This window comes from Chelonia mydas, chromosome 10, assembly GCF_015237465.2.
Source record: "Chelonia mydas isolate rCheMyd1 chromosome 10, rCheMyd1.pri.v2, whole genome shotgun sequence".
Taxonomy (NCBI): Eukaryota; Metazoa; Chordata; order Testudines; family Cheloniidae; genus Chelonia; species Chelonia mydas.
Window position 1 is genome coordinate 30,758,672 of NC_051250.2, and position 13,411 is coordinate 30,772,082.

The 13,411-nt window shown below is 41.6% G+C and overlaps 1 protein-coding gene across 21 annotated transcripts in view; it reads right to left on the reverse strand.

The window, feature by feature from the left end:
* Window positions 1-13,411, reverse strand: part of KATNIP (katanin interacting protein) — a 167,282-nt gene that overhangs the window by 85,557 nt on the left and 68,314 nt on the right. For 20 of the 21 annotated variants that reach the window (XR_006284499.1, XR_006284495.1, XR_006284496.1 and 17 more), the window contains 3 exons: window positions 12,581-12,730; window positions 10,275-10,486; window positions 3,799-3,911 (listed from right to left, as the gene is read on the reverse strand). Coding sequence is in view for 15 of the 21 variants with exons in the window: in XM_037910896.2 (XP_037766824.1) it covers window positions 3,799-3,911; window positions 10,275-10,486; window positions 12,581-12,730 (475 nt within the window). In the remaining 6 variants the exon portion in view is untranslated. The remainder of the gene's footprint in view (window positions 1-3,798; window positions 3,912-10,274; window positions 10,487-12,580; window positions 12,731-13,411) is intronic. The other variant, XM_037910893.2, reaches the window with a different exon arrangement.

A 13,411-nucleotide genomic window follows, 5' to 3' on the forward strand; every position in this document is an offset into this window, starting at 1 on the left:
TTATGATCTACCGAGTGTGTTCATCCTATTTGTTTGTATGTATTATTTCTATGTCTGGAGTTAGGAGAATAAGATATAAACTTGTATTACTGATGTAAACATGTTAAGTGGAAGCCATTAAGGGTGCTTCAGAATTAATGAACTGTGAATAGGTTTGTTTACCTGCAAGTCTTCCTGTGTACTTGTCTTCCAGCTACTAGGTAATAAAGAAGGAGGTCTTACAGTGACATGTGATCATGTCACCTGAACTGGAATCCATCTTAAACCTGGTGCTTTTCCATTTAGAAGGAAGGGTGGGGACCCAGAGAGAAAAAAGATTCCCGCCTTGGGCCAAAGCTATAAAAGGGGGTGGAAAAGAACAAAGGGGGCTGCCAGTCATGAGAAATCCCCTAGTTACCACCTGAGCTAGAACTAACAAGGACTGCACCAGGGGAAAGGATTGGGCCCAGACTAGAAAGGAATCTAGTCTGTGAAAGAAGCTTATTGGAACATCTCTGAGGGTGAGATTTACCTTTATTCAGTTTTTTAATGTATTAGACTTAGACTTGCGTGTTTTGTTTTATTTTGCTTGGTAACTTACTTTGTTCTGTCTGTTATTACTTGAAACCACTTAAATCCTACTTTTATACTTAATAAAATCACTTTTGTTTATTAATTAACCCAGAGTAAGTGATTAATACCTGGGGGAGCAAACAGCTGTGCATATCTCTCTATCAGTGTTATAGAGGGCAGATAATTTATGAGTTTTGCCTGTATAAGCTTTATACAGAGTAAAACAGATTTATTTGGGGTTTGGATCCCATTGGGAGCTGGGTGTCTGGGTGCTGGAGACAAGAGTACTTGCTGAGCTGTTTTCAGTTAAGTCTGCAGCTTTGGGGGCGTGGTTCAGACCATGGGTCTGTGTTGCAGCAGGCTAGCAAGTCTGCCTCAACAAGACAGGGTTCTGGAGTCCCAAGCTGGCAAAGAAAATGGGCTCAGAGGTAGTTTCAGCACATCAGGTGACAGTCCAAGGGGGTCTCTGTGACTGAACCCGTCACAGTACACATTTACATTTAGCTGTATTAAATGCATACTATTTGTTTGTGCCCAGTTTACCAAGCAACGCAGATTGTTCTGTATCAGTGACCTGTCCTCTTCATTATTTACCTCTTTTCCAATTTTTTGTGTCATCTACAAACTTTATCAGTGATGATTTTATGTTTCCTTCCAGAACATTGATACAAATGTTGACTAGCATGGAGACAAGAACTGATCCCTATGAGACCCGGCTGTATGATGATTCCCCATTTACAATTACATTTTGAGACCTATCAATTAGCCAGTTTTTCATGCATTTAATGTGTGCCATGTTAATTTTAGATCATTCTAGATTTTTAATCAAAATGTTATGCAATACCAAGTCATACACCTTACAAAAGTCTATTACATCAACATGGTTACCTGTATCAGCTAAACTTGTAAAACTCATCAAAAAAGATATCAAGTTAGAAAGGAGCTATTTTCCATAAATCCATGTTGATTGGCATTAATTACATAACTCTCCTCTAATTGTTTATTAATGGGAGTCCCATATCAGCTGCTCCATTACCCAGGATCAATGTAAGACTGACAGGGGTATAATTATCCCTGTCATCCCATTGACTTTTTTAAAAAATTGGCACAACAATAGCTGTCTTCTAGTCTTCTGAAACTTCCCAGTGCTCCAAGAGTTATTGAAAATCAACATAAGTGGTTCAGCGAGCTCCTCAGGCAGCTGTTTTAAAACTCTTGAATGCAAGTTACCTGGACCTGTTGATTTAAAAATGTCTAACTTTAGTAGCTTCTGTATAACAACCTCCAGAGACACTACTGGAATGGAAAGAGTGTTATCATCACGATATGATGAGACTATGTCACCTAATGTTTCCCCAATACAGAACAGAAATATTTATTGAACACTTCTGCCTTTTCTGCATTATTATTGATAATTCTATCATTTTCATCAAGTAGTGGACTAATACAATTTTCAGGATTCTTTTTGTACCTAATATATTGAAAAAACTCCTTTTTATTGTCTAACTTTGCTGGCCATAGATTTCTCCTTGTGTCCTTTGACTTCCCTTATCAATTTTCTACAATTCCTAACTTCTAATTCATATTCCTTTCTTTCAGCTTCCCCCTTCTTGAATTTGTTCTAGATAGACAGATAGATAGATATCTGTTGTGACAAAGTCAGGCCAGACAGCTGCAAAAGGGTCCTGGAAGGCCGATATATTATCCCTAGAATGTTAAAAGCCCTTTTCCCTACAAGCTGAGAAGTGGTTACCTCAGGTCAATTACGGACTCTGGAATCCAATTAAGGGCTGCCTGAGGCCTTTAAAAACCCCTCCTCTGAGGATAGGAAGGGGGGGAGAGAGAGAAAGAGAGAAAGACAAGCTGCTGCCAGGCTAGTGGCAACAGGGAAATAAACTGCTCCAGGATAAGAGGTTGTGTTCCTTCCCATAGGGAGACAGCCAAAACTGAGTGCCTGCTAGGGGAAGGACTGATGCTCCAGGGCAACCAACAGGATGACACCTTGCCCCAGCGAGGGGGGTAGAGAAAGGTACCCCCCGTGGGTTTTTGTTCATGAGACTGTTTCTTTGGTGGAGGATCACCCTTAGGCCGACACTCAGGCCTACCCTGAAAATACAACCAAGGGAGCACAGAAGGGGGAAGGCAAACCCTGCCTGAGTGGGGCTGATTACTCCAGGCCCACCATCACCTGAGGGGGAAGCGCTAAGGCTAGCAAGAGAAAAGAGGTGCCTTCCCACACAATATACCTATATTTTCAATTTATATAAAGATATCTATATCCATCTATAGATATATAAAATATTCAGTAAGTATATAATAGCAGCTGCCATCACGTCTCCTCTAAACCAGGTTGTTTTGTTAACCAGCACAGCCTTCTTTGTGGCTGTTTGGGCATCTAGTAAGGTGTTCTTAAATGAGTCCCAATTATCAGTCACATTTTTCTTTGTTAAATTCTTCCTCCCAGCTGATTTAGCTCATAACTGTTTTCAGCTTTGTGACTTTGCTCCTATTATAGGATCAAATATATATATATATATATATATATATATATATATATTTATTCTGCTTTGCACCTCCTTCTTTATTCTGCTTGCACCTCCTTCTCAACTGTCAAGTATTTGGTTCCCCAGGGGAACAGCTTCCTGCTTACCTACAGTACTGGATGTTCTTTGACATCCACCTCCTCAGACAATATGGCCCTGAGGCCCACCTTGGAGGAATCCATTTGGAGGATGAACAGTTTTGCAAAATCAGGCCTTCCTGTGCTCCTCTCTGGTCTGTCTCTGGAATCTCCTCCACTGCTGAGCTACTTCCTCTTCGAATGCTCCCACAACTGGAAACATGCCTAGCAAAGGTGAGGGGGCGTGTCTTCCCGTGTCCAGAGTGGCTCCTTAACCCTTGCCTCATTGGTGCAGGGTTGATAAACCCCATCACACACCCACTCTCACCTGGACTGTAGCAGAAAAGTCTGTTGAACTTAGAAAACCAATATTTTCAGCCTCTCCCCTGTACATAACCAAGATGCAGGTCATCCTGCCTTTTACAGGGTAGAGACAAAATATGGGACACAGGAAGGAACATCTAGAAAAATATTTTGTTGGTAAGATTTATCCCATTACACAGAGCAGAAATTACATGCTTCTAGAAATAATCACAAGAAAGGATAAAACCAGACAACCACAGTATATGATATCAATAATCCAGTCACATTAAGGAAATCACTCTTAAATAAACTAATATAGTTACCTGCTTCCCAAATGGCCAATTCTTTCAATGGCTTCTGTGACTACAGTTGTTTCCTGTTGTTTTTCTGAAGGCTCAGTTGTTTCAGAAATAGATGAAATTGAAACAGAAGGCAGCTATGTAAGAAAAGATTAACAAATTTTATATACACTATTCCCTACGCACATAAAACAATATGAGCTGTGGTTTGTGTCTCTGAAATGAATGAGAGTATGGCCGAATTCTGATTTTAGCTAAACTAACGTAAATCCAACCTATTTCCGTTGAATTTAATGGAATTACTGTGAATTTACACTGTTATAGCTGAGATTAGAATCTGGTCCTTTACATGTAAGGCAGGTGAAAATAATGTAAAAGGATTACATACCACCCTTTAAAATAATTTATTAATATGAGATTTAAAGCATACATGAAAGAGCGAAAATGCAATTTCCTTCCCACTTTCAGCTTGCACCACTCCAATGTGCTTTCATGAAAATAAGAAATTACATCCCTGCAATGGCAGTCCTCTACTGATAAAAACTTTGAAAGAAAGAGCACTGCCCTTGTCTCATGATCCTGCATGTGAACAGAGCAGAAACTCCTCAAATTCAAAGGCCTAAAGTCATTGGTGGGGCCTGATGCTAAAATCACCTGCTCCTTTCACAATAGATGATAAAAACTGTCATGGTTACAGTACAAACTGCTTTTTAGATCCCTTTGAAGGCCCAGTTGAGTGCACCCTTCTGGTGACAGACTTGGCTTCGTTCACCTCTGTCAAAGGCAGAACTCCAAGGCTCAACCACCCTTGGATTGAATCTGTGGATTGCAGTCCCCCTTATTTCCCAACCATTATAATGTGACAGTCCCAACTGTATTTGGAACCTGCAAGAAAACTTCTCTTGGGAGACTAATGGCACCTTAGAGACTAACAAATTCATTTGAGCATAAGCTTATGCTCAAATAAATTTGTTAGCCTCTAAGGTGCCACAAGTACTCCTGATTCTTTTTGCTGATACAGACTAACACGGCTATCACTCTGAAACTTGGGAGACTTGTGAACCATGGTTAATTAAAGTGACTCAAAACTGATTTCTTCAAAACAAACATATTGTTTACACACCCAGATATAGATAGAAAGCAGAAAGGGATAAAACAACAAAAGGTCTATTTGCCTGGGTCTTACCTAACTCTTACCCTTTCCTTGAAAGTTTCCCATAAGTTCCACTCAGTCCAGGCCCCCTACTGCTGGGTTGCAAGAGACAGCCATGCCATGCACCATTTTCTGCCTCTCTCTCCCTGCAGCATGTCCCCCAGGCCACTGATGCCCACACACCCCTTCCTTCCTCTCTAGGAAGAAGTCTTTAATGGTTTAATGTTCCTTTGATTCTAGGCTCAGGCTGCGGAAAAATAAATCTGCTAGCCTGGCCGAAAACAGGCAGGTGGGCATTTTCCAATTAATAGTTCCCACATTATTTTCTTAAGGAGAGTTGGTATTCTCTTTGGAGGAACCTTGTGACTGTCATTCATTTCCTGCTTGTTTTCCCCTAACAGCTTTCTTTGATTCAACTTAATGCAGTCCTATCGGACAATATCAAGCACTGAGGTACACAGGACATTCATTAAAAAAATGCAGATATCTCCCCGGTTCTTCATAAGAAGATTCCCATATTTATCACAATTGTACAAAGTACAAAAGATTACATAATCTTTAAATGCTGAAGCAAAGGTGAGCTCTGATCCATCACATCACACAGATTTCAGAGAACAGCTGTTACTAGTGTGACAGATGGTCAGCTGCTCTGTAATTATTTATAACTACTATATGTTGACCTGGTTATTGAGATGTTTACTATGTGAATATATTGGTTTAGTTTAATAGTAAGCTGTAAGAAAATAAACAGAAAGGAAACAACAGCTCAAGATAAGCTACCCTATAGTGAACATTAGAGGGTTATTGTAGGACAATGGGTGAGCCCTTGGCTCTGAGGAGTCTGCCTCAACCTCCTGTGGAGCCTGATGAATTGGTTTGGACAAGCAGAACCAAAAGCCTGTCAATTGGCAAGCCCCAAGGAACTCTAGCTGGATAAAATGAGGCTCTCTTTTCCAGGGGGGAAATTCCAGGTAATTGTTGGGAGAGCTGTTCAAACTAACACAGACACCTATTGGGGTATCTGAAGAAGCTAGGTCTGCTTAGGACACCCTCACAGAATGATAAGGCTTTAGGTAAGAAAGACACACTTGTTGACTGTTTTAAAATCCTTTTTCTCTAAATGTTGCTCCTATTGTTAATATTAAGCAACATACTGGTTTAAGAAGGCTGTCACATTTTATTCATCACTGGTCACAGATTCACAAAGGGATGGATGGAGGTATACACAGATGGTTCTTGAGGGCTCTAGTAAACTTTGATTAATGGCCATGATAAATCTCTGTATTGTGGAAATATGAAAAATTTCTTTGCGCTGCTTCTCTTGGACCACTTCCAGGGGTATGACTGAGGTTTACACCATGTGTTTCATTGGGTCCTGGAAAAACCAGTTACTAACCTGCTCAGTAACTGTTCTTTTTTGAGATATGTTGCGCATGTCCATTCCATTCTCAGTATCTGTGTGTCCAGTGCAGGGACGTCAGAAACTTTTCCCCTCAGCAGTACCCACTGGGACGTTCAAGTGCCCTCTGCTGCCATGCATCAGTGCATGGACATATAAATGGCAGAGCCACCCCTAGCTCCCCTCAGTTCCTTCTTGCTAGAACTCCCACGTAGAGGGGCAGGAGGGTGGGTCATGGAATGGACACATGTGACACATCCCAAAGAATAACAGTTACTGAACACGTTAGTTTTTCTTCTTTAAGTGATTGCACATATGCATTCCACTCTTGGTGACTCTCAAGCCGTGAAAACAAGAGGTGGGATTGGACAATGACTCATCCAACTCTAGCATTGTCTCTGGAGTCTTGAGTCACAGCATAATGGGAGGCAAACATGTGGACTGAGGACCAGGTTGCCGCTCTACAAATGTCCACAATTGGAACATGTGCCATAAAAGCCACTGAGGCAGATTGGGACCTCAGTGAATGAACTGTGACTCTGCTCACAAGGGTGACATTAGCCATGTCATAGCACACGCGTATATAGGAGGCTATCCAAGAAGAAATTCTTTGGATGGAGACTAATTGTCCTTTTGTTCTGTCTGCCACCTCTACTAACAGTTGGGAAGACTTAGGGAAGTGCCTGGTTCTGTGCAGTTAGAATGCCAGAGCTCTTCTGATACGCAGGGTACGGAAACACTCCTCTTCCCTGCTCGAATGCAGCTTCAGGTAGAATTCAGGCAAATAAATTGGCCGGTTCGTATGGAAAGATTACACCACCTTTGGGACGAACATTGGTTGAGAATACAGGTAAACCTTGTCCCTAAAGTATATCACATAGGGAGGCCCAGACATTAAGGCAGGCAGCTCTCTTACCCTTCTGGCTGAGGTGATGGTCACCAAAAATTCTCTTTATTGACAGATGCAGTAGAGTGCAAGTAGCCAAAGGCTCAAACAGGGCACCCATAAGTCTTGATAACACTAAGTTTAGATCCCACAGGGGAATGGGAGTCTTGCACCTGAAAATACAATTTGACTAGGCCTTTCAAAAATGTATGGACATGTCATTAGAGAAAAATCCACTTCAGGATGGAACAGTGAAATAGTTACAAGATGTACTTTAATCAAACTAGCAACCAAACTTAACAGCCAGAGCTAATGTGCATGTTGACTGTGGGCGGGCAAAGGGAACATCTACACATACATTGGCTAGACTTGTTCACAAATGTAATGAAGGGAGGACATGAGAGCGTACCTTCACCACCGAATCTAGATGACGACAGCTCAGAAAGTAGACTTATGCCAGCCAACCCTGTAGAACTCGGAGGTGCAGTCTGGCACACTGAACCAGGTAAGTGCAGAAATCCATGTGCCCCAGAAGCCTCAAACACTTTTGTGCTGTTGTGACCAGGTGAGCTTTCATATCTATGACAACTGATTAAATTGCTTGAACCTTCGAGTCTGGAAGAAAAGCTCTGGCTTGAGTTGAGTCCGTTACAGTCCCTATAAACTCTATCCTCTGGACCAAGGAGATGAGAGACTTCTCTGTGTTGACTAGCAGTCCCAAAGCATTGACTGTCAACTGGATCAGGGATACACTACACTGTACCTGCAGTCCGGATCGGCCCTTGACAAGCCAGTCATCCAGATAGAGTTGAACTCCAGATATTCTGAGGAATGCAGATACTACTGCCATAACTTTTGTAAAGACCCTGAGAACTGCTGACAGGCCAGATGGTAGCACAATGAACTGGTAATGATTTTGATTTACCAAAAATCTGACGTACATCCTGTGAGCTTGATTGATTGCCACATGGAAGTAGACATCTGTTAAGTCAAGCAAGGGTGGCACCAGGATCCAGGGAGGGGATAACAGAAGCTAGGGTGACAATGCAAAACTTTATTTTTTAAGAATTTGTTGAGTTGACACAAGTCTAAGATTGGTCTGAGACTCCTCTTCACTTTTGGGATTAAGAAATAGAGGGACTAAAACCCCTGCCATCTGAGACAGTGTTGAAACTCCTCTGTGACCCCCAAGCAAAGGAGAGACTGTACCTCCTGGAGGAGGATTGTCTCATGAAAGTAGTCTCCGAAGAGGGATGGGGAAGAAGGGTGGGAAAGAATTTTAGAAACAAACTGGAGACCTACTGGTCTGAAATAACTTGGTACCAAGCACTGAGGAAGTGGGACAGACCATTTGCAAAAGTGGGGGAATTTGGGTCTGGAGAGATGGAAACTGTTTGCATCCTCAACAGGCCCGTCAAAATGATTGTTTGGCATTTCCCACAAGTCTTGAAGGGCCTGGGGCTGGAGCCGAAGTAGCAGGAGGAGGAGACCTGAACCTATATCTCCTGGACTTCAAGGCTTGTAACTTGGTCAAACCAAATCCTATTTCATCTAGAACAAGGCCATGCACTGCTCCTCCAGGAGAACTATTTCTCTGCTAAATGACATACCACAGACATGCACTAGATTTTTTTCATGTTCTTGTCATTAAGAATGTGACATATATGTACAAATGGGTAACCTAGCTGTGCGGTGAAAAGTCTGTGGGTCAAATATGAGGTGAATAATTAGGGACAGATGAAGCTCAGGAAAAGGACCCTATGGACCTTGTAAGAGAGATAGAGAGAGGCTCCTGTAGGCTTTGAAAGGTACACAGAATCTGAGGTAAGGAGTTGGGCTATGGAATTTACACATGCAATCAAAGCCAGTAGAATTTAAAAGTCCCAGGAAATGAAATGCCATCTTTTGTTTGTTTTCTTTTTAACACCTTAATTCTGCCCTGTAGCACATTTACATGTTGAAGGTAGGATTTTCAAAGCCTTTGGTGTTAGTAGTAACTGGAAGTAAATTGCTTCCCTAAGAGTAGAGTTAGGCCAACACTGAGACTGGGGGCTTTTGAAAATCCCACTCTGTGTCCCAAGACAATGCCTATTAAGTAAGTATTATCTTACTTTCATAAAACATAGCAAGTTCATGTTATTTGTGAATATGCAGAGGGAACTACTCTCTCTCTCAACCACAAAACAACAGACATCACAAAAAATAAAAAGGAGATTGGAGAATTTGGCAGCCCATAACCTGGAAAGAGATTCTGTAACACCAACAGACCCAGTCTTGAATTCCAGCCAAGAAGGGTCTGATCCAATTCTGAAGCAAATGAAAAGCTCCCATTGACTTCAATGAAACTAGGATCAGGCCCTAAGTGCTTGGTGAATGTGTGCAATGAAAGTCATGTGACTGCTTTTCAAATTGTTTGGGTGTTAACTTTGAGGGAGGGAATGGCAGAAACCAGAAGGATCCTTTCTACCTCTAGGAAGAAGAGTCACATAAATGGTTAACACATTCTTTTCTGATCTTCTCTGAAATCAAGAAAGAGCTGTAAGGTAATATCCCCAGAAAGTGCATATGGGATGACCACACTATTCCATTTCATGTAGTGTTAAGATTCACCCCACCACCTACCCTTGTAAGGCTTTAAATCAGTGATACTCAGACTGAGGCGTCTGAGCCGCAAGCGGCTCTTTAATGTGTCTAATGCGGCTCTTTGCAGCATATGATATTAAAACACTGTGTGATTTAATTATTAACCACTCAGAATGCTTTTACTATGTTATTAACCAACAATAGTTGATAAAATAATAATACTTCGTCAGTCATTTTGCTGTGAGCATTATATACCACATATATAAAAAATTAACTAAATATTTCCCCTGCCATTCTATTTAAATATGAATATATACTACTATAGTAAATGAAACAATGAATTCATACTAATACTCTTTTGGGTAATGTTGATTGCCAATTTGGCTCCTGAACCACTGAGGTCTGAGTATCACTGCATTAAACTATATAAGATTCCTATTCATGTTTAGGGAAAGGAAATAATTTTTGCTAGTGAACACCTTGGATCTCTCTTGTCCCAGGTCAGTACTTTGGCATACCATTTGATGGCTGGTAGAAGTCTCCAGCCTTCTGCAAAGCATCTCTCTTTGCAAGATCTCATTTTCAACTTGCATAGCTTTAATGACAGCAGAAGCAGATTGCTCAGGATCCTTCTTCTCACACACATTCCTTCGAGTTGCTGACAGTGGCTTTTCTGGTCGACTTACTGGTCCTGACATCAAAAAGTAGCAAGAAATGTCTATTGATCATCTCATACACGTATAAAACACTGTAAAAGCCCAAGCATGAAATATCTGGTCTAGTTATTAACAAAGGGCTGAACTGGCAGCTTGCAACCCAGCCCAAGTAAGGCACAGCATATAGGTGATGCTAATGTTTGCTTTAAATTTAGAGTTCCAGGTCTTCTCTACCCTGGGCAACTAGTGAACAAATGACATCACAAAAGAATATAGATAGCAGTTTTCAGAGTAGCAGCCGTGTTAGTCTGTATTCGCAAAAAGAAAAGGAGTACTTGTGGCACCTTAGAGACTAACAAATTTATTTGAGCATAAGCTTTCGTGAGCTACAGCTCACTTCATCGGATGCAATGCAGTGTGGCTGTGGTAGCATGCATAGTGGCAGAATGGGCCCGGCTGAGCTGTGCTGAATACATACCCATTGGTTTCCGACAGGTTTGTACTTGGCACAGCTCAGCCATGCTCATGCTGCCGCTACACATGCTACCACAACTACACTGCTATTTATATGCATGTTAGCTCAATAAGAACTAGCGTGAGTATGTGTACACGAGCAGGGGAATCACACCCCTAGTACATAATGTAAACATAGCCAAAGGCAAAACAATCAAACACAATCCTTCCTCTACAGCCCTCAAAAAGCCCAGACAGCTTTCTGGCCTACTGTTTTTAAAACACAGCTTAATCATACTATAAGAATGATAACAGGGACATTGAAGCCAGCAAAGCTTGTGTGATTACCAGTCCTAGCTCATATTCCTCCGCCTAACATCTGGTGTCAGAATGCACCAATAAACTGCCCCCGAAGCTACAGAAAATGACACACTTGCCACTGTTCAGGGATATATGGGATGCACTGCACCACCAATTACATAGCAGTGCAGCATACTTTCCATCAAGCTGATAACATCATCAGCTTACTGTGGTGGACAGGATTGGAAAGAGCCTCTGCTACTACCAGCGACTCCCTGGCTTTGGGCTTCCCACACCACCTCTGGAGACAGATTAATGAGTTTAGATGTGGCATAGTTCACTGCCCCAAGACTGACTATGCCTGTGGCCTGTGTATCTATGGTGCTGTGAAAGATGCTGCACACATGCTGGATGGTTGCTCTTTTTGTGTTGGGCTCCCCAGAGATCTTCCCAAGGTGACCACTGTTAGCTCAAGACTATTTAGCTGCTGCTGTTTTTTCCTAAACCTTCCCTTGGTTGTCTTGCTCACACAGAATTGATATATGCATATAATACACTGTTTTAAAAGTGTCTGAAGGAAGTGCAACACACATCTTTCAAAAAACTGGTCAACGCAAGGATCTGATCCAGGAGGTATTACTACAAACATTAGCTGATGCTGGCATCCAGGTGACAGGGGGAGTTTGAGTTTCTCTTTTGTTTAAGAAGGAATATAATTTCTTGGTTTTGTTTAGGTTTTGTATTAATTAAGGAGACACAGTTTGGGCTTTTCAATACTGTTAACTTTACTGGCTCTCAGGATTCATTTGGAAGCTGTGCTTAGCTTGAGAAGTTTTATTACAGTAATAAGGTGATCTGACCCTCTTCCATTCATTTGAGTAACTGGGTTTATGTCAGATATCCGTCACACCCCCAAAAAACCCATCTTTTTGTAACTGATGGTGAACTTGCTTAAGGGGAGTGGCTGGATTACAGAGAGCTACCATCTTTTGACAGTTCCTCTGAAGATCCAGTAGTTGACATGCAGAGGTTGCCTTCCTGTCAGCACCCTTTCACCATAGGGAATACGTTTGTGTAAAGAAAAAGGGGCAAGTATAGAGCAGTAGGGAGGACGGAAAAAGAGGGGAAGAAGTCTTCATTCTGTGGGGGCAGGGAAAGAAGAATGAGGAGGCGGAGAGATAGCATATATAGCCATGGGCTTGCTCCTGCTCCCACTGAAGTCAATGGAATTTTGAGATGAGAGGAAGCATAAAAATGGGCAACAGCCCAGTAGAGCAAGGAAAGAAGTGTGCAGCAGAGACAACATCTAAGCAAGGGCAGGGGAAGGAGAATGGAAGCTCACAATTGTATACTTTACATATTCTCATCTCTCTTACGGGAGCAGGTTCTTTCATGTCCCTCCTGGTGCAGGGGTCCAGCAGAAAGTGGACGAGCCATTTTACTTCTGACCTTCATAGGTCTGATTGGAATGTAGGTTTCAGCAGCATCTTTCCTCTTTGCAGACAGAATTCGTTCCTGTTTCATATCTGCAGAAAAACAAGTGAGAAGAGTAAGAGAACTAGAGTCACAGAGTTTAAGGCTAGAAGGGACCACCAGATCATCCAGCCTGACTTTCTGTATATCACAGGCCACCACCATCACCCGGCTCCCACACACTAAACACATAAGTCAAGTGAAGTTCAACTAGATTTAGGAGCAGCAAATCAGTGAAGACTTATTAGGACTTGTCTATAAGTAAGAGTTTTGCTGCTTTAACTATGCTGGAAAAGTTAAAGCAGTACACCCCACCCCCTTCACCTGGTGTAGATGTAGTTATACTGTTACAGAAGTGCTTACATATAGCTTATTCCAGTACAATGAAGCTAAATAAGCTATACCAGTATGAAGTGCCTTATACCTGTATAACTGTATCTACACTAAAGCTTTTACCAGCATAATATATCTGTAAATAAAATATATACATTGCCAACATAGTTATGCCAATAAAACTTGTTAAATGTAGATTAGGATTTAGACACAAATTTTGGATTATAAGGGAAGATGTGATGATCTATACTATTATGTTCATCACTTTTACAAGACTATGATAAATTTTGTACAAAGTATGCCTTGTGAGGCATCAGTTGAAAGCTCATAATCTGCTGAACATTATTGTCCTGGTAAAATATGTGTATGAGTATGGTATGTAAAGTTACAAGAGTCTACTG